The 26,732-nt window shown below is 47.5% G+C and overlaps 2 protein-coding genes across 4 annotated transcripts in view; both read left to right on the top strand.

Annotated features, from left to right (window-relative positions):
* ERGIC1 (endoplasmic reticulum-golgi intermediate compartment 1) overlaps nucleotides 1–20,542 on the top strand; it is a 57,889-nt gene extending 37,347 nt beyond the window's left edge. Inside the window, exons 4-10 of the mRNA XM_002195755.7 lie at nucleotides 85–179; nucleotides 803–927; nucleotides 3,227–3,331; nucleotides 6,293–6,353; nucleotides 7,402–7,502; nucleotides 10,067–10,189; nucleotides 17,011–20,542. Of these exons, the coding sequence (XP_002195791.2) occupies nucleotides 85–179; nucleotides 803–927; nucleotides 3,227–3,331; nucleotides 6,293–6,353; nucleotides 7,402–7,502; nucleotides 10,067–10,189; nucleotides 17,011–17,118 (718 nt within the window). The 3' untranslated portion in view covers nucleotides 17,119–20,542. The remainder of the gene's footprint in view (nucleotides 1–84; nucleotides 180–802; nucleotides 928–3,226; nucleotides 3,332–6,292; nucleotides 6,354–7,401; nucleotides 7,503–10,066; nucleotides 10,190–17,010) is intronic.
* Nucleotides 20,543–22,330: 1,788 nt separating this feature from the next.
* RPL26L1 (ribosomal protein L26 like 1) lies at nucleotides 22,331–26,560 on the top strand. Of its 3 annotated transcripts, none has more exon segments than NM_001245434.2 (4): nucleotides 22,331–22,365; nucleotides 23,103–23,275; nucleotides 24,482–24,622; nucleotides 26,274–26,560. In NM_001245434.2, coding segments are annotated over 3 exon segments (438 nt in total). In that variant the 5' UTR covers nucleotides 22,331–22,365; nucleotides 23,103–23,107; the 3' UTR covers nucleotides 26,403–26,560.
* Nucleotides 26,561–26,732: the final 172 nt, after the last annotated feature.

Here is a 26,732-nt window from a genome sequence, read left to right as displayed (position 1 = left end):
TTCCCCCATCCCCATGCAAGTTTTTGAGTTTTCCCTGTGGGAAGCAGCCCTGTGCCTGAACCCATCTGTGTTTTTGCCCTGCAGAGTTAATGAGCTCTACGTGGATGACCCAGACAAAGACAGTGGAGGGAAAATAGAAGTGAACCTGAACATCAGTTTGCCAAACCTGCACTGTGAATGTGAGTACCCCTTCACTTAGCAGCTTTTCTTTGTGCTTTGAGTAATACTTGAAATGGGCCCAGGCTGGTACAGTGGCCCTTCTTCTGTAACAGGATGGAAATAAGTAGCTGCAGCCTCTGCCAATATCCCGCTGCTTTCTGTTCCACGCCAGGGCACCTGTTTTCTTGGACCATGTGGTAGTGGCTGATCTCCTTCACTGGCTTCTTTCTGAATCTCTCTTTTTTTTTTTTTTTTAATAGCAACCTTTTTGTGTCTGGGAGCAAGAAACCTCCCAGGTTCCATCTGAATGCACCAGCTGGTTGTTGGCTCTTCCCAAGTCACCTGCCTTGTCTGCCTGAAGTTTTTCTGTTCGTGTGATTGGGAGTGCAGGCAGCTGGCAGGACATGGGAGGTGTATTTGTATCAAATAGGCAGTGTGAAAAGTTTGGTTACAAAGCTTTTGGGGTATAACAATTTTTGACAAAGGACAAATCACCTCAGTTAGTCAAATGTCAGGAAAAAAGGTGTGGATTTTTTTTTTTTTCAAGTAAAGGCAATACATCCTTTTCCTGTGCCACCTTCCTGATACTTATTTTGTTTGATTTTTTTTTTTTTAAATTGTCTTCTCCCTCGCACCCTTGCAGTGGTTGGACTGGACATCCAGGATGAAATGGGAAGGCATGAAGTGGGTCACATTGACAACTCAATGAAGATCCCTCTCAATAATGGGGATGGCTGCAGGTTTGAGGGCCATTTCAGCATCAACAAGGTGAGTGGCAGTGACAGTGACAGTGGGTGAGGGTGTGCTGGCTGGGGAAATGCAGGCAGGATCCATTTGTAAAAATGAAAATTTGGAAATCCGTGTCTCTCCTGCTGTGTGTGTGTTTATGACGCTGATTAGACAGAAATTCAAGTCAGTGTGAGGAGGGGAGGCTGCGTGGCCAGACACACAGGGAATGTGTTAGATCAGGGGTTTTCTTCACTCTCCAAAGCAGGTAATGGAGACAGAATTGCTGAACACAGAGAGCAGCTCTGTGCAGCAGCCCAGTGTTTGGGGGATGTGTGAAAACCCTACAGATGCCAGAGGGCTTCTGTGTTTACTGCTCACAACTTGTGCACCTCCAAAACCTGACTCAGTGTGCAGAGGTCTCTGGCAGTGGCTGCATCCCAGCTCTCCTTTGTTCTGAGAGCTGCAGAATGACAGGAATGTTCCCTGCTGCAGGGTGCCAGGCTCCGTGCTGGGATGTTTGGAACACAGCACGTGGCCCCACGCATGCTCTGCTTCTGTCTCAAGGAATGAAAATCCAGGCCTGGAGGAGGCTCCTCTTTGGGATGGGTGTGTTCAAGATTGAATAATCTTGCTATGTAATGCTGGAGATGACTTGCTGGGGTGGGGGAGGCACTGGTGGGACCCACTGATGTCCTAAGAAGGGCACACCCTTTATTCACTCCTCTTGGTGTACCACAGGCTACAGAATCCTACTTCCTTCTTTTCCTCCCAGGTCATGTTAAAGCACATCTAAAAATAACAGACAGGACCTCTTGCTGATTCTGTGGCATGGAAAGGATTAGGGATTTAAAAAGAGGACATTTTCCTCATCTCTGAGCCACCAGGATCGCTGGCAGCTGGTAGTCCACAAAATTGGGAAAGGGCTTCTGGAAAATTCTTGTGCTGACAATTCCCAGAGCACAGAGCTGAGATACCTGGGAGTTTGTGTGCTGGATGTGGTGTGTCCTGCTCACAAAGCAGCTCTAGAAGGAGGTGCAGAATGGCAGTGAGGAGCTTCCTGCACTGCTGATTTGTGTCTCATTCAGTGGCTGGGACAGCTGTCAGGGTCCTGGGAGCTGACCCAGGACTTCTGGCTCTGGAAACCCCAACCTCGTGTGTGTGACCTGGAAGTCTGCGGTCCCTTGGCAGGAATTGCTGAGCTGGGAGCTGCAGTGGGACCTGGCCAGCCTTGGAAATTCGACCAAGGCTTGCACTTGGGTGTAGCTGTCACAGCTGCTGAGGGAGGACAGGGTGACAGTGAGATGATGATGGTGTGTGCTGCTTGCTGCAGGGCCTGACGCCCTGTTTGCTCAGCTTGCTTATGACACAGCTGGTGTCCACACCTGAAAGTGTTCCCAGGAGTGCACTGCTGCTCCTCAGGTCATTAAATCAGCTTTCCTGAAAGCACATGGAAGGGCATGTGGCCTCCCATGGCCCTGCTGGTGAGGTGTCTCTGCAGAGAGCACGCTGGGCAGCAGTTGTATAACCACCCTCCCACTCCTGCCTTGAGCCAGATTGCTCCTCAGGATTGCTTCATTTCACAACCTTTGCTCAATAGGAAAATATTCTTGCACCCTCCATGACAGTGATTGAGCTGGATCTACTGAAGGACTTCAGGGCTAGTGACCTGAAAAGTGCATGCATGCAGAGTGGTGCCATCAGAGAGACACCAGGGCTCATTTTCTGTCTTGGAACTGAGCCTTTAGGTGAAACTTGTGTTTTTCAGTTCTTTGTATTTCCCTCCATTAAAAAAATTGAAGGGCTCCTGCTGGCTCCTGCCAGGTGGAGAAGGGGAAGATGTAGGTTAGTTTGTATGGGGTGTCCACGTGGGTTTGGTGGTGGATTTTCTCTTCATATAAAACTCATTCTTGCACACAGTCTCAGAGATAAAGTTGCTCGTGACTGGTACCAGAAGAGAAATACATCCCCAGCTTCCTGGGCTGCTCTGTAGCAGTGGGCCCGTTTGCAAATGCCAAATGTGGGAGTAAGACATTGAGCAAGAGAGACAGGAATTTTATTTTAATAGGGATGAAAGGCATAGCCTTAAGTGCTGGGAATCCCTGGAGATGGGAGTGACCCACTCATCCTCTCCTGGTCAGGAACATCAGCAGTGTGGGGCTGCCAGACTCTGGGGCTGCAGCACTTGAGTGTGGTGGTGTGGGTCAGCTGCAGGAAGGTATCACACATTCTTCCATCTTCCTGGATGGATCCAGGCATTCCCATGTCACATCACAGAGCCCAGCAGTGCCTTGAGGGATAAAATGTGCAATCCTGTCTTCCCTGTCTTGGCTAATTTTAGGTCCCCGGTAACTTCCACGTGTCGACGCACAGCGCGACGGCGCAGCCCCAGAACCCCGACATGACTCACGTCATCCACAAGCTCTCATTTGGGGACAAGCTGCAGGTGAGTCCTGGACATTCCCTGGCTGTAGGGGAATGCAGTGAGAGTGATTTAATATTACACACTTTGGTTTTATGGAAGGCCTGTGTGTCCCTGCAATGTAAGCTCAAGTCTGGGAGAGTGGCCACCACTTGGGGCAGGAGCAGTGTCCAGTCACAGAGCAGCTGTGCTGTGTTCTTCTGAAACTCAAAGTGCTTTTGGAAAACTCTGTGGCTGTCTCTTTGCAGGGAGTTAGAAATGAGGGTTTGTGGCTCAGCAAAATCCTGGTTTTAGCATGAATACAGCAAACAAACCTTTCTGCAGTGATGCACTCAGGGAAGATGTGTGCTGGCTACTGTGCTCACCACAGCAGCAGTCAAGCTCTTTTTAATTCACTTCACTCTACTTGTAGAGCAGACACCTATTAGTCAAATTTGCTCTGTGAAACACAAGTTAGACTTAGCACTGCCAATTCCCTGCTGGGAAGAAGCTGAATACATGCACTTGCCCAGTGGATAGAGTTTCACCAAGTGCTTCAAATTATGTAATATTACCTGATTTCTCAATGAGGACAGATTACAGCACTTCTCTAGCCTACTTCCAAGGAGCTGGCCTCACAGGTGGGAGTTCCACATGTGCACACCCAGCTTGAGACTCACCCTAAACATTGCTTACCCATAGTCTCTCTGTAATCTTCTTTCCTCAGCACAGACGTCTCATTAGTCTGCTCCTTGTACACCCACTTCCAAAACCCTTTTTCATGCTAACAAGTCTAAGCGTTGCTTTGTAGTCTTCTGATTCTGCTCCCGGCTTCTTTTAGGAATTATCTTGTGTGGGAACGAGGAAATATTAGCGTATAAATAAGCTTGGCTTAATGTCTGTAAAGCACACTGAGATTATGAAAAATATGAGGTGAGTGGTAACAGGGAGTTGTGCAGCCTGCGTGGGAAATGGGTGCTCTGAGGAAGCATTCCCATTGTTTTATCGTGGAGTGCTGGAGTAAGGCAGCTGGAGTGTGAATCAGCACGAAGGAGGAGCTTGGAGAGACGAGCAGCAAGTGTCTTCAGCTCTTGTGGTGAGAAACCTGTCTAGCAAATGTGGAGTTGGCTCCTGGCTGGGACAAGTTCAGATGAGTATTTTCAGAGTCCAGGATAACTGCTCGTGGTCTGAGGGCTCAGGGAGGGAGCTGCAGGCAGTTCAGCAGCACAAATTAAAGAAGGATATGTTCACCAAACAGGTGCTGCCACGACTCAGCAAGCAGTGAGAGCCAGCAAGTGTGGGGAGCTTTAAATCTGTCTAGGTGCACCTTTGAATATTTCAGGTTGTCTCCACCTGCTTTGATGTAATAAAAGCTTCTATTCCTTACAGAGAGTGAGGAGCTTCTCATTCACTTGTGTCATGTGCTGGTTGTTCTTTGTGGGTTGGTACTGACTCTGCCGCTGTGATCCACTGAAGGACAGGCTGTGTTCTCCAGAAAAACCCGTCTCTTTGAAGCAGAGATTTAAATATCATCTGGCACTGAATGAGCTTTGAGTCTTCATCAGTACTTTGTGCACAACAGTGGCAGACTTCACGTAGATTTTGCATCCTCATTGAGATGAGATCAGAATGAAAACCTGCAGAATTAAAACTCATGCAGTGAGTTCCTGCATGTCAGGTAACACAGTAAGGAGAGGGATGAGGAGAGCAGGAGGTGATGCCTTTTTACTATCAGGGGCAGATGACTCTCCTGACAAGGTTAAAGCCAGGATTATTTAACACCATAACGTAGAACTCAGTAGAAATTTTGATTTAAAATGCAACATCTCCTATTTCCACATCTCTCTCTTCACTGGGTTATCTGATGGCTGGAGGTAGGAGCTCATTGGTTTGAATTTTGGTCTTGATGAGGGGAAAATGTACCAAAATTTTGAAGCGGACCTTAAAGTCTCTGGCCCAGATATTCTGTAAGAGACTTCTTAGCTGTATCAAGAATGGAACACAGCACTGTAGCCCACTCCAGGGGCTTGTTTTTCTTATTATGCCTTTTACAGTGAGTAAAGAGTGAGCACAGCCTGCAGATGTAGTTTGGGAATGGTCGTGGGTATATGAAATTCCAGCAGAGCACAGTGTTGGGAACAGGGAAATGTCCATTAGGATGGGACAGACACATCCACGTGCTGCCAGTTGTTGAGAGGGTCTGGGTAGGAGATAGCATTGCCCTGTTGGTGAGGTGAAACTGTCACACCCATGACCAAATCCTCCTTCCAGCCTCTTCTTCCCTGTTGGCTGACTTAAGGTCAGGAATTTCTGGGTTATGGAGTTCTTTGTCCTTTCTTTGTACCTTGTGAGCAGCACAACCTCTGACCTACAGCTGCTGCCACGGGCTTTTCCCTGTCTGGAGAGTTCACACATGGATTATTCTGTTGCTGGAGATCAGACTCGAGGGTCACAGTGTGTGCAGGGCATGGAAGTCCTGTTATTCTGGGCAAACAGACACTCACAGGTCTGAAATGATCTGCGGGAAAGCTGAAGGGATGTCAGTGTTGGGATGTGTCCTTCCCATCTCCAAGGCTGTACAAACCCAGCTGCTGTGACATGAGCCACCTTTAGAGGAGAAAACTCCTGAGTTTTAACCCCAGTGTGACTCCCATCTGTTTCCCTTTCCCTGATAAAATTAATTTCACAGTTAACTCTGCAAAGCTCTTATGAAATACCTCACGGTGAAAATTTCACAACTGCCCTCTTCCAAGTGCAATTCCTTTAGCTTTGGAGTGGTTTTGGAGTTTCATCTTGTAAGATGTTGTGAAATCAGCTTTTCACTCGGAGCCAACCACTGTGATGATGGTCACTGAAAGATATTTGGGGTCATCTTTTACTGGGTTGAGGCTTTGTTTTTTTTGGAAAGGTTGAATCAGGCTGATCCCCTGGTTACAGGGCAGGGAAGCAAAGGTCAAGAGTATCAAGTCAGAGCAGAGTTTCTTCATCCTCCTTTTTGCTTTCCAGGTCCACAACGTTCATGGAGCATTCAATGCCTTGGAGGGAGCAGACAAGCTCAGCTCAAACCGTGGGTATTCCTGGGGATTGCAGCTCTCAGCCACCCTCTGCAGGAGGGAAAGCAGGGCCATTCATGCAGCACTGCTCTATCCACGGGTCTTTCATTTGCCTCTTCAGCCAAAATGATCCAGACATTGCTGGCTGACATTTCCATTTCCTCTGCTGCTACAGAAAAGGCTTTAACCCAGAAGGTCCTTTACAGTCCTTATGGAGTTTTTTTATCCATATCATGTTTCTGCAGTGTCCCTTTGCTGCTGTTACTTCCACCAGAACTTTTCCTTGTATATTATGTGGCAAATTACCTTGAAATTTCTACTCTGTGGATGGCAAGAGGGACATTTTCATGGCCCAGCACAAAAAAGAAAATTCAATGCATGCTACAATTCAGTGTAGAGAGTTGTCTCTTAAATGTTGAGGCTCCTCCAGGACATCAGTCCTGTCCATTTCTTGGAACAAAATTTCTATGTTTGTTCCTGAAACTATACAGTTGTGTGGTCAAATGTCATCGTGTTACACTTGGCTAGAGGATCCTTCAGAGATGTCATTTAGAATTCTGTTTTAGAACTGTTTTAGCAGACACAAAAATCAGAATGATCCATTTAAATAATGAAAAAAAAAAAAAAAAAAGGAAAGAGTTAAGCAGTTGTGGGAGAAGGAGGATGAGAAAGCAAGAAAGAAATGGAAGTACACAGGTTGTGATACCTCAGGTTTTTTAGTCAAAATGATCTCAGTGGGCTGCAGCCCTAACCTCAGCCAGTTCCTGATTTAACCAGGCTGTTTGTGGTGGTGATAAAAGTGTTACCATTTATAGTAGCAAGCAGTTAGGAAGGTTGGAGTAACCCAAACCTTGGGTGGGCTGTGCTCCTGCAGAAGCCGTGGGCGGCTTCTGGTGTCACCCAAACACCTGCCAGAGAGTTCTGAACAAAGGGCACCAATGTGGGATGTGGAGCTTTGTCCCTGAGATAAGGAGGAGGGAGACACCCTTTTTTGTGACTTTTCTGTGGGCTGGCTCCTTTCTCTCAGTGCTAACATGGTGTCCTTTCCTTCCCTGAGCACAGCCCTTGCCTCTCACGACTACATCCTGAAGATTGTGCCCACGGTGTACGAGGACATGAGCGGCAAGCAGCGATACTCCTACCAGTACACGGTGGCAAACAAGGTAAAGGAGCAGCTGCCTCTCCATCAGGAGGCTCCTCTGCATCCCAGGGGATGCTCGGCCGCCCTTCCTTCCCTCCTGCTCCTCTCTGTGCCCCGTGGGTTTGTAGGTGAGCAGTAGCCTCTGCTGGGAGAAGGAGGAACTGAAGCTCCTCAGCGCTGGGCTTCTCCTCCTCCTGGTATTTGCCAAGCTTGGGGTTGTGAGGGCTTGTCAAAGCAGCTTTCATTGCTTTTCATTCATTCTTCCCTCCTGGCATCCTCACCTGTCAGTTTAGCTGGTGTGGATTGCTGTGAATCGTGTGGGAGGTGTTTACAGGCTGCAGGAACTCCTCCTGAATGGCAACTGGAATGCAGCTGAACACACTAAACATCACTTACACCTGGTTTTAGTAACAAAACAGTCTCAGTTGTGATGGATGGATGAGATAAATCAGCAGAGTTTATAGCTTTTTACAAATGTTTATTTCAGACATTAAGCCACTGAACTGTAGCAGCAAATATGTGCTGGTGGAGTATTTCACCGACCCTGCATTCTGATAGTGAATTATCACAGAATGCATTAGTTTAGAAAAGATCCAAGATCACCAAATCCTACCAGTGACCAATTCCCACTTTGTCACCCAGCCCAGAGCACTGAGTGCCACATCCAGCATTTTAATAATTCAGTCTATTGAATTTTTTTTAAGGGAAAAAAAAAAACCCTATTTACTTTTTACGGTAGAGAGTATCTTCCAGTTGAAAATTATTTGCCGTTCAAGTGCTGAATGAAAGTCCAAAATCTGTTTGTAATATCTAATTACTTCTAGTTTGCCCTAACTGATAATTAAGCACACACTTTCCTGGACTAGTTCTCAGATTAATGTTCCTGACTGGTGACTTTTGGGCTTGCTTGTATGGTATGTCCCAGGGATTTGGACATCTCCCTCTGTTCAGATTACAATGTATTTGTTCTGCTTAGTGTCACAACTGCTGTTCTGATAAGACTCCTGTGACGGGAGTTCTGAAAGTAATTTGGAAAATCGCAGGAGCTTTTGACACTTCTGTGAACTTGGCTGCAAATTGGGGCGTTCAGCCAAGTCTGACTCATTAGGGCAGGATTGCTGGTGGGGAGAAGGGGAGAGGAAGGAAAAAATGAGGTCAGTTCTGTCAAAACCGAGGTGCTGAGAAGCACTGATGCCTCTGTGCTTTCTTCTTGTGGTGCTTCAGTCCTTTACTCCACACTGAGCAGTGGGAAAGGGAAGTGGGAGCCTCTGGAACAGAGTGGTTGGGATGAGGAGAGTCTGAGGGGTGTAAACTCTGTTTCCTCTCTTAGCTCCTGTTTCCTCACTTCCCACATAACCACTGTCCCAAAATGAGCTGCAGAACTCCAATAAAAGCCTGAAAATTACATGACTGCTTCTCTTGTCATCATGGGATGAACCACCTAAAAATAGGGAAATTTGGGATTTATATGAGATGATTGAAGATAAACGCTGTTTCAGCAGCACACAGAGAGCAGAAGTAAATTTTATTGTGTCGTGCTCATGAGCGTCCTGTTGCTTGCTCTTTTTTCATCTTCCTGAAGTGTTTGAGGCTGTCCTTGCCTCTTTGTGAAGGAGAATTGAGCCAGGAATTGAGCTGGCAGCTGGTCACAGGGCTGAGGGGAGGAAGAGCAGCTGGGTGGAGAGGCAGCTGTGCCACGCTGGGCTCTCCTCGGACTACTGGGACCCAGTCTGCTTTCCTGGGATTTTCCTTCACCCTGTGAATGTCTGGAAACTGATACCTGTCTCCACTGACAGCACAGACAAAATATTATCTCAGGAAGATGTGGCTTATTTACCAAGCTGGTGTTGGTAGTGGGCAGTGTGTCCTGCTGGGTGCTGTCCTGTGGCTGTGGCTGGCACTGGACCAGTTAGGAAACAAATGGATTAAAGGAGAGTGGCACTGGAAATCTGGAAGGTGTCTCTCCCAAACTAGCCTAGGATATTTTTTTTAATATATATTTGCCAATATTTTTATGTATACAGTTTCACCCTGGCTTTTAGCAGCAGTTTTAAACATGTTTTGAACATGGTTGCAAATTATTCATAAGAGGGCAAAGCATTCCCATTGCCAGTGGGGAAGGGGCCTGACAAAGGAATGCAAGGACAAGGAGGGTTTTTCAGGTTCTTACAAACTAAATTCCATTTGTTTGGTGAATGATTTATATACAAAATATAGACATACATGTGCTTTACAGAACTAAAACTTCACCTGCAATCAGGCTGTTTGTATTTAAACAGAGCAGATCTAGGATGGAGAATCAATAACAGCCTGTCTGTTTAGTCCTGGAACTCTGAATGAAGGTGAGAGTAATCACCATCACTGTCCCCAGCTCTTCCATTATCAGGCTGTGAAGAGATTGTTTTCCTCTTTGATAAGGATGGGAGGTGAGCAGTCACACAGGAATTCACTGTTTGCTTCTTTCTGTCTGGTCACTGCTACAAAGCAGTGGGTTGAAGGCCAAACCATGGAGGCAGTTTTATGGCAGACAGTCTGTGGAATGAGATTGCTCACATTTTGTGCTATTTTCCCCCTTTTTTTCCCCAGGAGTACGTAGCCTACAGCCACACCGGCCGCATCATCCCGGCCATCTGGTTCCGCTACGACCTGAGCCCCATCACAGTGAAATACACAGAGAGGAGACAGCCTTTGTACAGGTTTATCACATCGGTGAGTTGCCCTAAACTCTCCTTCTCCCTTCCCCTGCCTGCCTTTCACGTCCCTCCTGAGACTTTCTTGTCCAGAGGAGTTGAATTTCTGCCTCAGGGCGTGGTGGAGCTAAAGCAGCAGATCACTGGGGTGGTGCTGAAGGGGGAGGTGAGTCCACTGCTCTGACAACTTGATTTAATAGTTGGGCACAAAAAGAAGGGAAATTAACCCATTCTAGAAGTGCCAGGCTCTGCCTAGGCAGGATGGGCACTACTGCAGCATGTCAGAATCTTGGAAGTAAAGCTGATGTGGGTGAGCAGGAAAACTGCAATAAACTGCTCAGTGATGATGTGCAGAGAATCTAGAATGGTTTGGATTGGAAAGAACCTTAAACCTCATCCTATTCCACCCCTGCCCTGGGCAGGGACACCTCCCACTGTCCCAGGCTGCTCCCAGCCCTGTCCAGCCCAGCCTTGGGCACTGCCAGGGATGCAGGGGCAGCCACAGCTGCTCTGGGCACCTGTGCCAGGGCCTTCCCACCCTTTTCCACCCCAAAGTCATCCTGGTCTCTCCAGAGGGTTTTCCTTTGTTCAAGTGAGGGAAGCAGAACTGTTAGATGACACAGAGCTGCCGTGTCCTTGCTGTCTGCTGGTGTTTGGGTGATTTTTACAGTAAATAGGAAGAAAACTGGCAGCGAGATTTTATCAGCACCCACTTCTCTCCTCCCCTACAGGACACTGAAGTTTTTTGGGTTTTTTACACTGAGTTTTACTCAGTGCTGCTGCTTGGCTTAATAAGGAGTGCCAGTTCCAGGCATTTTCTGCTGGGTAGAAGTGGAGAAGAGCTGCATTATCAAATTCCAGAGGTGTTTTCCTGACGAGTTCCATTTGGATCTGTCCAGAGAGCATCCTGCAGTCCTGATCTCAGCATCCAGAACAAAGCTGTGCTGGCCAAACTGCTCATTAGGCAAAGAGCTATTTAAAGATCCTCCAGAACTTTAAAAAAAATGTGTCTTCAGGGAGTTGGCTTAAAATTGAAGCTGCAGTGAGCTGTGCCAGTGAGGCATGGTGGAATGTGAAGCAGTTGATAAATTGGCTGAAGACCTCAAATTCTGATTTTTAAACTGTTTGACTGTTTTAATAGGAATTCACATAAACAGTGTGGTGGAGTTGCACTTCAAGATTTTGATTTTGCAGCTTCTGATAAACAACAAGTTCCTTTCACTGAACTTTAGACAGTGAATAGAATACAGAAATAACCAGATAAGGGGGCTTGAAGTAAAATCTAAATGTCGTGGTGAAAGACTTTCTCTTTTTAGCACATCCACTTGGCTTCAAAACATAATCCTAAAAAAGGTCAAACATCAGCATTTCATGACTTGGCATCTCATTCTGCCTCTGCTTCTTTCCCTAAAATTATGCTCCCAGAAGTTTCTTACACATCTTGTTGGGGGTGAGGGTGCGGAGGTGTCTTCATGGGAAATTATTTGATAGCTGGGATTATTCTTTAATTTTATTATCAGCATTGACTCACTGCAGATCTGCCATTATGTGCCTATAAAAAGCATCTTTTTTGAATGATATTCTGCTTCTGAGTTGACAAAAGGGACCACATGAGAGAATTTCCTCCTTGGTTGCCACAGTGACATTTTGGGTTTGTATAATTTGAATTTGTATCCCATAATCTCAAAAACTGAAATGTGTGTTTCCTACTGAAAATCCAAAAATGGAACCAAAAATGGAATCCAGAAAAGTGGTTCCAGTTCTGTTTCTGTAAAGATTTAAAGGTTGATTAATTTTCATTAAATAAGAATTTCAGTTTCTCCTCTTCCCCCCAAATAAAAGTCCTCTCCACACACCATATTCCTCACTGGGTTCAGTCTGAGTGTTGAAGCACTGGCCCCAGGATGAATTTTGTCCTGTTCTGTCTTTAAAAGTAGCCAGACACTTTCTGGCTGCTTTAGGAGAGTTTTGCAGTTGGTTTTGGGCTGCTTTGTTTGCTGTAAATGGCTGTGGTGCCAGGCAGCTCCCTGGGGGCTGTTCCAGCTGAATGTCCTCACTCTGGGGGCTGAGGATGATGCTGGTGGCTGTGTCAGGAGGTCACACAGGTGTGACAGACAGTCCTGGTGTGCAGGCAGAGCCTTGTTCAGGGGCTGGATCCGCCTCAGCCTGGCCCTGCTGAGCTGCTCTGGCCTCCTTTGGGCTGTACAGGAGTGTTGTGAATGCAGGTGAGCCTGGAGAGAAGAAATGATGGTGTCTGACTCAATTCAGAAGGCTGAATGATTTCTTTATTATAACTATACTGTAATACATTATTATACTATTTAAAGGAGATACTAAAACTACATAGTTATTTTTTTAACTACTGTATCTAACAATTGGTGACTCTCTCCAGAGTCCAGCCCCAGGTGGGTTGGATTGGAATGGATTGGATTGGATTGGATTGGATTGGATTGGATTGGATTGGATTGGATTGGATTGGATTGGATTGGATTGGATTGGATTGGATTGGATTGGATTGGCCACCAGGCTCAAACAATCCTCACCAGAATCCAACCAAGCATCACCCCAGGTAAACAATTCTCCAAACACATTCCACATAGGAAAAACAAGGAGCAGAAATAGAAATTGTTTTCTCTTTCTTTCCTCTGTGCTGCTCTCTGAAACAAATCCTGAGAGAGAGAAGCGTGTGGCTGCCACACAGGAGAGCAGCCTTGGCTCTGCATCCCGGGTGGCACTGGACAGCTTGGGAGGGGGAGCAGCCCTGCAGAGGATCTGGGCACCTCCAGCCCTGCCCTGTTTGGATGACATGATCTGTTCTTCAGCCTCTTCCTGTATCTCCAGCCTGGCCTTTTGCATCACAGTTGCTCTGGAGACCAGTTGGTGATGGCCAGCACTGGGCTGAGGGCCAGCAGGGATTGGGCTGGGCCCTGTGGAGTCACTGTCTGGCCATGGAAAGCATCAGCTTGGTCTGAGCAGCAGCTGCTCAGTTTAAAAACCACAAGACAGGCTCTGGGATGGGGGCTCCTTCACTGTGGCTTTCAGTAAATTCAAATTACTCCTGGACTGGGGGGTGATCCTGGGGACTTCAGAGAGGCTTTGGGGGGTCAGTGATGGAGGGAAGGACACACTGCTGAGGGGTGGTCCCATGGGAGAGGGGTGTTGGCTGCTCAGCAGAGAGCCAAAGGCATCTCCTGCTGCTGGCAAGGTTATCTGCTGCTCTTTGTCACTCATGGCTTTGCCCTCCAAAACCTCAGCACTGTGCAGAGCAGCATTACAGCCCTGTAGCAGCATTCCCACATCCTCTCTGTCCCCATTCTGGCTCATGCCTGCTCCTTAGATCTTTGTGGTGTGAAGAATTATCCTAGTTTTCTGTACCATGTGAGAGGTGCTTCCTGTGCAAAGGCTTATGGTTTAAAATAAGTTTTTCTTTTTACTTTCTGTGTCGTGCTCGAGAATGTTCAGTACTAAATAAGATTTTATATTTCTTGTGGGTCAGTGCTGCTGCCTGTCACTGTTCCATGAGTTTGCCAGGGATCTGGAGTTAACCACAGACACCTGGCAGAGTTAAACACAGGGGGGTTTTTTTGCCTGTCAAACTGCACTGCTTAAAATCAACTCATCCCTCATAAAGAGAAGCCATTCAAGACCTCCTGGTTGAGTTTATGGAGCAAGGGGAAAAGTTTCACTGCTGAAAATTCATGAGTTCCTGTAAGCGGTCAAACTGAAAGAAGGTTTTACCATGAGATCAGTGTAGGGGCTGGGAGAGGAGAGTGGGCAGAAAAGCAGCCAAAGTTTTGCTGAAGCATTCAAAATCCAAAGAAATATTTTTTCCTGGTATGAGAGGACTCATCTGGACTCCAGGTGTGAAAAAAATTAAACTGGAAGTAATGGAAGGTGGGAACAGGAGCAGAGTGGTTGCAGGCAGAGTAATTTCAGCTGTGGGAGCTGGTGCTGACAGGTGTCACAGATTCAGTCCTGTGCCATTTTTACAGCCAAATAATGCAAAATGTGCTGAAAATCTCTGTGTGGGATTCTCCAGCTTACCTTACTAGGAATTGCCAGAGGGTCCTACTGGTTCCCTCTGAGTTTAAAAGTAATTTTCAGACTTTAGGGCGTCCCACAGGAGCACAGTCATGTGTCTGACACTTCCTTTCTGTCACCTTGCTTGCAGCCTTGCCTTCTCCTGTGTGTCCACTCGTGTTCTCCTTCGGGCATGAGCCTGCATCCCACTCTGCTGTGCTCTCCTTCTGTTCAAGGTGCATTCTTCATGTCCAGAGGGCTCTCACTGCTGGGATTATTCCACCTCTGTGTCTCTTTCCCTTCATCCTTTCATGGCTGGGCCTGAGTCCCACAGACCTCCTGGCAGATCAGTGCCAATAATCCATTCCATTAAATCTGAAAAGTGCCTGATGCCTGCCTCCCCTAGGCAGTAGAGGTGTGATGATGAAGGAACATTTGGTGCAGCTCCTGTGCTGAGCTGGAGCCCAGCACTGGTCACAAGCACTCCAAGCCCTTTTTTTGTCACCAGAACTCCAAGCTGTGTGTGCAGGAGGCCCCGAGCCAGTGCAGGTGTGTGTGACTCATCCCCACTCAGCACTACAGAGCTCTGCAGATTAATTTATATATTTTTTTTCTATTCCCCAGCCCCTTGTGCTGCTGCACTGAAGTCAGATTTTCCTGCCTGTGATGCAGAATCTGCGTGTTGGATGGGGTTTGTGTTTGTGGTGTGACATCTCCCATCAGCTGAGCTGCTCTGAGCTGAAATTACCCAGCCCCGTGGTTTACTAATCCAGCTCCAGGGCATTTCCCTGGGAAGTCACCCTGAGGGACAGCAGGGAGGGGGTACAGGAGCAGGAGCTGGACTTGTCCCCTAAAAATCCTCACTTTACCAGGATTTTTAGTGGTGCTCTGCTTTTAGCAGCCTCGATTTGCAGGAATGCTGAGTGTCCTGCAAAAGCCACATTTCCTGCAGCTCCTTGTTTCACTGAGCTCACTGAGTGTTCATATCTTGGTTATAAATGCACATGGAAAGGAGCTGTAGTTCTCAGAGCCTTTGCTCACCCTTAATGAGCTGTTTGTTCCTTCCCCTCAGCGCCGCTGCTGCTCTTACGTTGGTTTTTTCTCTGTGACTTTGCCCGTGGGGTGCTGCGTGGGAGAAAAGACGTGACAGGGAATGTGTAGTGTGGCACCAGTTCCCTTCTGGGCCAGCTGTGTTGCACTTTTATAACATTTATCATGGAATTATTTAGGTTGGAAAAGATCTATAAAGCCATCGAGTCCCGGCTGTGCCCCATCTTTGCCTTGTCCCCAGCCCAGAGCACCCAGTGCCACCTCCAGCCCTTCCTGGGACACTCCAGGGATGGGGATCCAAACCTCCCTGGGCAGTTCCAGTGCCTGAGCTCCCTTTCCATGGGGAAATTCCTGCTGATGTCCACCCTGAGCCTGCCCTGGCACAGCCTGAGGCTGTTCCCTCTCATCCTGGATGTCCCCCTGGCTGTCCCCTCCTGTCAGGAGCTGTGCAGAGCCACAAGGTCCCCCCTGAGCCTCCTTTTCTCCAGGCTGAGCTCCTTCCCAGCTCCCTCAGCTGCTCCAGACCCTTCCCCAGCCCCATTCCCTCCAGCCCCTCCAAATCTGTCACCATGAGAGGCCAGAGGTGGTCACAGGTGTGACCTCAGCCGTGCCAGCACAGGGGACAATCACACCCTGCTCCTGCTGCCACAGTTTTTGATAGAAAACCATCTGAGTTCTGCTCAAGGCTGGCTTCATGCAAACCACCTGGTGGGGAGGCAGAAGTCAAACAGCACAGGAGGGGAAGAAAGTCCCAGGATGCCACCAGGCAGTGACACACCACAGCCTAACCTAAAAACATTACCAGCCATGTTCTGAGTACACAGTTCTAACTACCCAACTCCCACATTTTCAACTTCATAATTGTGATGCTCTTTTAATTTGGTCTTTTACGTTGTGTAGGATCCGAGGTGGTTCTGAGAATAACAACGGGGTTGTGAGAAGGGGAACAGGATATGGAGCTTATCTCCTGACAAGGGCCTGCCTGGGAAAAAGGGGATTTGTTATGAGTTAGGAGAGAGTAATCCCAAACCACTGAGCCATTGTAGCAGGGAAATATTTTGTGTTGTTGGTCTTCTGCAGCCTAAGTGGTTCTGTGATTCTGTTTCCACAAAGACTCTGGTTTGACAGAATACACAGAATATTTCTGTGGTTGTGTAGCACTTGAGAAGTGAAGTAGGCTGTTAATGCTAACCAGGAAATTAATTTTTTCCCTAACTCTGTTCTTGGAAGTAATAATGTGTTTTAGTTCGAACCAAGATCCACATCTTGTGTGGAAAACTCTGTCCCACAAAGAGTTAAGTTGGCTGCTGTGAGCAGCCCTGGTCATGGAAAGTGTTAACAGAGCTGTGGTGTCACTGGGTTTCTCTGTTACTCACTGCCCTTCACGTGCTATTCCAGAGCCTTTGGCCTGTTTTTATTATTGTCCTGTGAAAAGGGGAAAAGACTACAAGACTGTGGTGTTTATAACAGAAAACAGGATAGGAAGATGTGAGCAGCACAGAGCTTCCAGAAAGCTGAGGAAGGTGGAGTTCAGGCAGTGTTTGTGCTGTGGGAGCTGGGATTTGTGATGGGCTCAGGCTGTAAGGAATTCAGCACTGATTTATTCCACTGCTGGGAATGGTTTTTGTGAATGATCCTTGTGGAATTCCATCCCCAGTTCTTACTGTGCTTCCAGCAAACACCCCAGCAGCAGGATCCCTCCTCCAGTTCGAGCTGTGTAAAAGTTTCTCTCGTTGTTGACAAACGTGTTTCCTCTCTCTGTAATTCCAGATATGTGCCATCATTGGAGGAACATTTACTGTAGCTGGGATCCTCGACTCCTGCATTTTCACAGCATCAGAGGCCTGGAAGAAAATCCAGCTGGGCAAAATGCAGTAGCAGTGAAACTCTACCCTCGACTCCGAGGACAGGAGCAAAGATTGAGAAATCTACCACTACCTGTTTTTGTCTTTATTTTCTATTTGATTGAATCAATATGGGTTTTTTTCTAAACAGGCTGTTCAGTGAAGACGTCTTCAACAAATCAAAGAAATCTCCATGCATTTCAGAGCTCTGAGAGGGAAAAATCAGTGGAATCAGGGTGTGGATTTCGATTCCCTCCCCCCAGAAAGAGAGGTTGAAATGCCATGTCAGATCTAAGTAAGGATGGCAGTCTGTCCTCTGGGAGGTTCCTATGGCAGTGTACAAACTAGGGAGTAGATGGCAAAGAGCTGAACTGTCTTGTGGCACTTTTTGGAGTTCTGTTGGATTTGCATGATCAGACAATCGATTTTTGTATAGGGCAAAATAACACATGAGGAAGAAATTCCACCCATGGTGCCAAAAAAGGTGATGTATCTGTTGGTGAGGAGTGGAAAGTGTTAGTCCCCACAGCAAACCTAAGAGACAGAGGGCAGAAACATCAAGAAATGTTTTGTCTTCTGTTGAAAGCTCAGTTGTTCAGATACAACCTTTCTAACAAAGTGAAAAAGAACAGGAAGCCTTCCCCAGCTACCTTTTCCTTGGTAATCTGTGATCCCAGCAGAGGAGGGCACTTCTTTTACTCTGGATGTAAAAGTGGTTTCATTTCTTCCCACTAACTGAATATCCAGTCTTGTGTTTACAGGTGGCATGAAGTAAAAACCAAACTGAGCAACACAGTTTTATGTGGCCTTTGCTTTGAAAGGGAATAGTTGTCTTTACAGCATTAGTTTTTCTTTCTTCTGTTTCTAAACATAGAGCACCCAAAACTCTGGATTCTGCACTTCTGCTTTATTATTGTTGTGTTGTTTTTTTATCTAAAAGAGGTTTTATATTCTCTGTGCTCAGAAAAATGGTGCAGCCCTCTGGGTGGATGAGCACAGCTTCCTCTCTTGCTTTGTGTGTGTGTATTCAATACACCTGCCAAACACAGGAATTCTGACTTTTCAGGATTTAAGGTGCCTCCCTTTTCCTTTAAAGCTCAGTCAGGGCATCTTTGCTGAGCCTTGGACTGACACTGTTCTCCCACAGGTACCCAGGGCAGCATTCCCACAGGCTGACCCTTGCTGGGAGTTTTTTTTTGATCCCTTAAAAAGATTCCTGAGCTTCCCTGTCCATTCCTTCCAGCCTTGTCTTCTGGAGCCTCTAAAACACGGTGCTGTGAGGGGAAAACTCCTGCCAGGGGTTGTCTTGCATGTTGTGGTGGGCATGAGCTCTCAAAAATGAGACCAGATGCCCCCCAGTGCATTTTGCAGAGCCTCATCAACATTCCTTGAGTAGTGACAGTCTCAGTAATGCAGTAATTCACATGCCTTGTGAATGTCTGAGCTGAGGAGACACAGATTTTATGTCTTGTAGCATGGATTAAAAAAAAAAATAATCATAAAATATAGTCTTGCACTCAGTGCTGTAAATTCTAATAAGGGTGCAGGGTTTCTCTTGGATGATCTCCACTGCCTTTTCCTGGAGGCAAAATACCCAAACTCTACGCTGTGATGATACGAATTGTTGAATATTCAGTGTTATTGTTAGAGTCAGATGCATTTCAAAAGAATTCCTGATGGTCTGTTGAAATTGGGAGCAGGGAAGGGGCAGCCAGTGTTATCCACCCACCAAAAAGAAGTAGCCAGCTCCTCTCCCCCTGCCATGCTCTGCCCTGCAGTGACTTCAGACAGCATTGGGATTTTTCCCTGTTCTTCTCTTACTTTAGGTGTAAACTGGATTGTGTAACTTCCTGTACCCCTTCATCTATGGGTAGATTTTTTTTTTACTTTTATTTTTTCCACATTTGCAAAAATGAACTTTTTCGATGAGGTGCTTGTGTTCATCTGGGGTTTGTGTGCCGGTGAGTGGAGCCCTCTGGATGTGGGATTTTCCATGGCAATTGCTTCTCCTGCTGGCTGAAGGATTTTCTCTAATCCACTGTGACCAGCTGAACTCACAGCTAAAATGTCCTAATTTTTCCTTTTGGATTTGGTGAGTCTTTGCTGACAGCCTGGGAACAGTGGATTACAACGATGAGATTTGTAATATTGTAGCATCTTCCTTACACTGAGATTTATTTAATTCATCCTTTTGAGCTGGGCAAGGGGAGATCTTTGCAGCACAGTTCATTTTTGAAATTTCTCCTCTGGTACAGTTTCTTTGACACAAGCAAAGGTGGTTGCAGATTCTTTGGTGTCCCCTGGTGTGTTATTCCCATCCTTCTCCCCATTCCCTTAAACTGCCTCTGTTGCAGTCCAGGCCAGTTCTCTAAACCAGACCACTGAAACTGGTTTGTTTGGGGTTTTTTGTTTTGGTTTTGGTTTTTCATTTTTTTTTTTTCTCTCTTTTTTTTTTTTTAATAAATCACTTCAGTGTGCCTGCTCTCTCTGCCAAAACATCCCCTATAATAAGGTGATAAATCACTTTTTTTTGTTTTTTTTTGTTCGTTTTTTTTTGTGGGTTTTTTGTTGTTGTTGTTGGTTTTTTAGCAAGGCAGTTACTGTCTCTGCACCCATGAGATCTCACTTTTATTCTGAATTTTCTCTAGAGAAAATGAGCTTAGTTGTGCTTTTAAACCTCTTTGCAAACAAAAGAATTTCGAGTCAGAGCAGAAGGAAACCCTCGGCTGTAGGGTTCTGATTTTGCCCTTTCAAGTCAGTGTTTTGATACAAGTATTTGGGTTTCCAAAAAAGACATCCCTGTAGGAAATATTTGAAACTCCCACTTTAAATTATCCCCTGTGACTCCAGACTCCACCCTACAGTGAAAACTTGAGGCATAGGATGCTTTGCAATGGTGGAGTTAAAAATTTCTAGCTCTAGGGAAAGTTACTAGGTGTAATCTAGGCAATATCTGGACTGCTGAAAAGGATTTTTAAAAGAAAATAAAATGGAAAAAGGGTACAAAAACCCGTGAGAGATGAGCCTGTGAATGCTTGAGCTGATCTCTCAAATACTTGCATTTATGTGCGCTGTAAAAAATGAGATCTGCGATGTAGGTGGCCCTGTCTGCCACCAGCTCCTGGGTATTTCTCATTTCTTTTTCTTTCTCTGTGTGACACACGGGCTGTTGGGGCTGGGAATGGCTGTGATCAGTCTCTGCTTTGCAAGAGTTGTTTGAATTTGCAAATTGGGGATGTCGGTGAGGGGTTTGTCCCTGGAATGTGGGAGAGAGGGGCAGGGAGGAGGAGCAGCCCTGCCGTGTCTGGTACAGCAATGTTTAAAGCACAAGTTCTACATTTCTACAGTGCAGACTGTTAAGGAGTTCTGGCATTTGTCTTTTTAATTTGCAACCTTATGTTAATAAACTATTAGCATTTTTAGTTCCATAATTAAAAATAAAACTCTTACATGTTTCAGTTTGCTTCTTGTGGCACTCTTGTTGCACAATCAATCTGAAGGGTTGTTTTTTTCTTTTGTTTTTAATTAAGATTTCAGTGGACTGAGCGTTATCACACAGTGAAATCACTGGGAGCCAGGTCACCGTGGTGAAAGTTAGCACGAGGCTCTTTTGTAATGAGCCCTGAGTCATGTCTGAACATTCAGAGCTCAGTTTTGTACAGTACCAAGTGTCCCAACCTCCCTTTTTTTAAGGAAAGGTGGAGGGACCATGTTTGGGACTTGCTGGGTTTGGCTTGAGTCACTGTGCTCCTTGGTATATGAAATAACCCAATTTTTGTCCCCCCCAGCCCTTTAATCTCCACATAGCCTTACTTCATAACTATGTAGAAATGAGTGTCTGAGGCAGTTTTTAAAGATTGAACAATAAAGGGTTACAGCTCACTGAGTCTGGGCCAAGATACCTGCACCATTGTAAGAAACCAATTCATTTTATCTTGGTGTGGGCCAACGAGATCTTTGTGAAGGAGGAGATCCTGCCTGTTCCCATGGCTGGAACCCACATTTCCACAAGTGATGGGGTAGTGCCGAAAGTCCCTTACTCTGTAAATGACAAATAAATGCTCTGGGGAAGGTGTTTGTTCAAATCCCACCCTGCTGCAACTCAGTCCCAAACTTTATCAGCCTGTCTTTATAAAAAACCCAACCGAAACCCAACCAAGCCAATTCATTGGTTCATTTCTACCAGTTTTCGTTGAGAATAAATGAATCTGTGTCCTGAAAATATATACCAGGGCCACATCTCCCTGAAAAGGAAATGGTTTGTGCAGGTGAGCTGGGTGACAGGGGCAGGGATGGAGGTGACAGTGACACAGGAGCAGGGGCTGGGGACATGGGGCTGGTGTCACTGGTGTCCCTTGGGGCCGGTGTCACTGGTGTCCCCTGGGGCTGGGGACATGGGGCCGGTGTCACTGGTGTCCCTTGGGGCCGGTGTCACTGGTGTCCCCTGGGGCTGGGGACATGGGGCCGGTGTCACTGGTGTCCTTTGGGGCTGGGGACATGGGGCTGGTGTCACTGGTGTCCCCTGGGGCTGGGGACATGGGGCTGGTGTCACTGGTGTCTCCTGGGGCTGGGGGACATGGGGCTGGTGCCAGGTTGGTACCCGGGCGTGATGCTCAGGTGGGCACCAGGGATGATGCCCAGATGTGTGCCAGGTGTGTCCTGGGTCTGTCTGAGGTGTGTGCCAGGTCTGTCCCAGCTGTGTCCCGGGACTCACCGAGATGTGCCCCTGGTCTGTCCCTGCTCTGTCCTGGGTTTATCCCTGCTCTATCCCGGCTCTATCCCCGCTCTATCTCGGGTTTATCCCCGGTTTATCCCTGCTCTATCCCGGGTTTATCCCCGGCTCTATGCCAGCTCTATCCCGGGTTTATCCCCGCTCTGTCCCGGGTTTATCCCCGCTCTATCCCGGGTTTATCCCCGCTCTATCCCGGCTCTATCCCCGCTCTATCCCGGGTTTATCCCCGGTTTATCCCTGCTCTATCCCGGGTTTATCCCCGGCTCTATGCCAGCTCTATCCCGGGTTTATCCCCGCTCTATCCCGGGTTTATCCCCGGCTCTATGCCAGCTCTATCCCGGGTTTATCCCCGCTCTATCCCGGGTTTATCCCCGCTCTATCCCGGGTTTATCCCCGCTCTGTCCCGGTTTTGTCCCGGCTCTGTCCCCGCTCTGTCCCCGCCGCAGTGCCGCCCTCCGGCCGCCAGGGGGCGCGGCTCCGGGCCCCGCAAGCGGAAGCGGAAGCGCTTCCGGCTCCTCTTCCGGGCGGGCGGCGCGGCGGCGGCAGCGGGTGAGGGACCGGGAGCGGCCATCCGCGGCCATCCGCGGCCATCGGGGCCATCCGCGGCCATCTCCGGCCGGCGGGGCCTTCGCGGGGCAGCGGGAGGGGGCTCGGGTGGCCGGGACGGGACCGGGGCCTCCTTCGGGCTGCGCTGTCCTGGTGCCTGACGGAGTTCACGCAGCCCAGCCCGCATGGGAGGTGCCGAGATGTGCAGCAAAGACAGCCTTTAATTTAATTTGTCCTTGATTTAATTTATTCTGTGCTGTCAGGATCAGTGGTGCCCTGACGCACAATGCTGTTAAAGCGTAGGAAAGGCCGGAATCATCTTGGATTTGCAGATGTGTTACCTGTTGGCTGCGCTGAGGAGCGTTACTGGAGCTGCTGGAGCAGAGCGAATTCTCTCTGCACGCCCAAAATTCACATTTTTATAGATGGTTATGAGTGAGAGCGGTGTGGCTGCAGGGCAGCATCCAGGTGTCCTGAGCGCTGAGATGTGTCAGTGTCAGTCACAGGGACACTGTCAGTCCGGGCAGAGGCTGCAGCTTACTTGGAGCCCGGAATATCGGGGTTTGTTAATCAGCAGTGGGATTAAAAATAGTTGAAATTGCTTTTTAATGCCGCGGCAGACTCTGTGAGTGATGGAGTGTAGTGCGTGTGTGCGGTGAGCACCTCTCCAGCTGCTGGGTTTTTTTTTTAATGCAGCCAAAATAAAGTTCAACCCCTTTGTTGTTTTTTTTTTTGTGCAGCCAAAATGAAGTTCAACCCCTTTGTGACCTCGGACCGCAGCAAGAACCGCAAAAGGCACTTCAATGCCCCCTCCCACATCCGCAGGAAAATCATGTCCTCGCCCCTGTCCAAGGAGCTGCGGCAGAAGTACAACGTGCGCTCCATGCCCATCCGCAAGGACGACGAGGTCCAGGTACTGCCCTGCCGCCCTTGAGCTTCTCCCCGAGGGGTTCTCGGCAGGAATTTCCCCATGGAAAGGGTGCTCAGCCCTTGGCACTGCCCAGGGAGTGTCCAGGGAAGGGCTGGAGGATGTGCTGTGGGCTGGGGCATCATTTGGATTTGATGATCTTGGAAGTGTTTTCCAAGCCAGCCGATTGTGGGATTCTGTTTCATGTGCAGCCTGTGGAAAAGGGAAGGATGAAACAAATATTGGTGCTGGAGCTTTTGCCCTCAGCATGGCAGAAATAGTCTTAAATTAATCAGCTCATGGCTTGGGCTGTCAAGTGTTTCTTAAATTCACTTCAGTGACAGGGGTGCTAGCAGGAACACAAGTGTGCTGGCAGTACTGCTGCACTTGTGCTGCATGCATTGATCATTCTGCTCAACTGAGAGCTTTCAACAACAAAGCACAAAGCAAATAATTGTTTATTTTTTACAGACTGTTTGCTACCTGTGATATTTAAAAGATTGGATTAGAAATGAGTCCAAGCTAAGTGGCTTTTTTATATAAAACACAATGATAGGTGAAAAATTAAGGTAAAAACTGTTAAAAATTGCAACTTGACTGCATGGCTACAGAGCTCCCTCATTAGGGTTTGGTGCAGAAAAAGAGGGGGAGAAGCACAATCCTGATCCATTATATGTTCCATGCTAGTTATGCTGGAATTGTCAGGTCACTCATGTGTTTGGGGCTTGGATCTTGGGCAGCTCAGCTGGGTAATTCAGCCATGGGCTGTGCATGGTAAAAATGCAGCAAACCCTGGATGCAGGAAGAAATGATGATGTCTGCTCCAGATCAGAAGGCTGAAGGATTGCTTTATTAAAACTATACTATATTACATTGATATACTATTTAAAGAGAGACTGTCCTATTCTACTTACCTAACTAACTCAAACTCGTGACTCTGCTGAGAGTCCAACCCAGCTGGATCCATTGGTCACTGACCCCAAACAACCTTCCCCAGAATCCAACCCAGCCATCCCTGCAGGTAAAAAATCTCCAACCACATCCCACATGGGCAAAACCAAGGAGCAGAGATAAAGATTGTTCTGTCTTCTTCTCTCTGCTTTTCCTGAGAGAGAGAATTGTGTCTCTGTGCAGAGAACATGAATGCCACGGGTGAGAGATGGGCTGGCTGCTCTGGGGCTGGTTTTGGAGCTGTGTGTGTGCTGTGTGCAGGTGGTGCGGGGACACTACAAGGGCCAGCAGATCGGGAAGGTGGTGCAGGTGTACAGGAAGAAATACGTGATCTACATCGAGCGCGTGCAGCGGGAGAAGGCCAACGGCACCACGGTGCACGTGGGCATCCACCCCAGCAAGGTACGGGGGCACCTGGGGCTGGCACTGCCAGCAGAGCTGGGCAGCTGGCTGCTCTGGGATTGGGATTGTTAACAAGCGGTGGGAATGCTGCAGAGAGCCCAGAGGAGCTCCAGGGGATCAGAGGGATGGAGCAGCTCTGCTGGGAGAGCTGGGATTGTTCACCTGGGGGGAGAAGCTTTGGGGTGACACAGTTGGGGCCTCACAATGCCTGGAGGGAGCCTACAGGACAGATGGAGAGAGACAATTTACAAGTGACAGGACAAGGGGAACGACTTCACACTGGCAGAGCAGGGTTAGATGGGATTTTGGGAAGAAATCCTTCCCTGTGAGGGTGGGCAGGCCCTGGCACGGGGTGCCCAGAGCAGCTGTGGCTCCTCCTGCATCCCTGGAAGTGTTCCAGGCCAGGTTGGACCTTGGAGCACCTGGGACAGTGAAAGGTGTCCGTGCCCATGGCAGGGTGGGACAGGATGGGATTTAAGGTCCCTTCCCACCCAAACCATTGTGAGGTTCTGTGAATAACAAATGGAGATACTGCCTTAAAGAAATGTTAGGGTGTCATGAGCAGGAAACCACAACCTCCTCATTGTTTCTAAGAGTAGAAACTTTGGAATCTTGCTAAAATACATCTTTGAAGAGACTAATGGTTTCAAAGCACAAAATGGACCACTTAAAACCATTTTTCTTCTTTGCTGTGTGGCACTTGCACTGGATGAGGAGGTGCTGGAGAAGTTTAAAAGATGCTCAGAATTGTGATTGTTCTTGCACGCAGTTGTGAACTGGATACTTCTGAACCTGGCTTTAGCCTGAGGTATTTAGAGCTGGTGAAAACCAGGCAAAGCCTGTTTAGATCACAACAGGGAGCATTTCAAACTAAACACAAGAACTTGACAAAACCTGGTTTGAGGCAGATGAATTCAGTCTGCGTCAGCCTTGCCACGTGGGCACAAAGATGGAAGTGTTGGTGGAAAAAATCCAGTTGTAACAGGTTTTCTGGTGTAAATGGTTGGTGTGTTCAGCAGAATTATTCCAAAACATCACGATTTGTGTGCAGCAACAACATCTGACTGACAAGGTGACATTGTGGTGGAGCCAGTGCATGTATCTGTGTGCTGAATAGCAGTGAGAGAATTTTCTGCTGGTTCTTCACTCTGGGAAAATTTTCATTAACTGGGAACTAGACCTCAATAAAGCTTTGCATAAAGATTCTGATTATGAATGCAGAGAGCAGAAGGATGCTTTGTTACAGACTTCAGTGGGCTGTGTGAACAGTTTGTACCTCTCCTGGGCACAGAGGTGGGAATTACAATTGAGACCTAAATGCACAAGGAATTAAAGAGAAAGTTATGCCTACATGGCATTTCTAGGATTTGATTGTTAGTTCTATTTTCCAGGTAGTGCTTTCAGTAATACCAACACATTAATTTCTTTGCCAGTTTGAGGAGGCAGGAACAGGAATTGTTGGATAAATAATTCTTCCCTGGGAGGGTGGTGAGGCAAATGGTGCCTGGAGAAGCTGTGGCTGTCCCTGGAAGTGTCCAAGGCCAGCGTGGACTGCTGGGATCAGCTCTGTGCTGTGGCTCAGGTGGATTTGGGATTGGCTGCTGCCCTTCCCTCTGGACAAGGGAGCCTGAGCTCTCTGTGCTCTCTCCAGGTGGTGATCACCAGGCTAAAGCTGGACAAGGACCGCAAGAAGATCTTGGAGCGCAAAGCCAAGTCCCGCCAGGTTGGCAAGGAGAAGGGCAAGTACAAGGAGGAGACAATCGAGAAGATGCAAGAATAGGAGTTTTCCTGATTGACACCATTAAAAAACTGCTAAAATTCAACCTGTTGTGTGCTTTCTTTCAAAAATATTGATGTGTCCTGCTCAGCATTTAAATATTCCTACTTCCGCTTTGACTTTGTAAAAAATACACTAAATTAAAAAGCCCTTTGTACCTATTTTTACTGTTGAGAAAAACATTGTTTTCCCTGTAAAGAAATGCTTCAACCAACCTGAAAGAGCAGTGCAATCCTGAAACCTCCTAACATAACAGAGCTGCTGCAGCTTGTTGAAAACAGCGCTGCAGTTTGGTGAATTTCCTGGCTTGGTGAATGGCCCTTTTAATTGCTG

The sequence above is a fragment of the Taeniopygia guttata genome, chromosome 13 (genome assembly GCF_048771995.1).
Source record: "Taeniopygia guttata chromosome 13, bTaeGut7.mat, whole genome shotgun sequence".
NCBI classification, from domain to species: Eukaryota; Metazoa; Chordata; class Aves; order Passeriformes; family Estrildidae; genus Taeniopygia; species Taeniopygia guttata.
The sequence above is the reverse complement of the archived record's forward strand: the minus strand, read 5'-3'. Positions and strand labels throughout refer to the sequence as shown.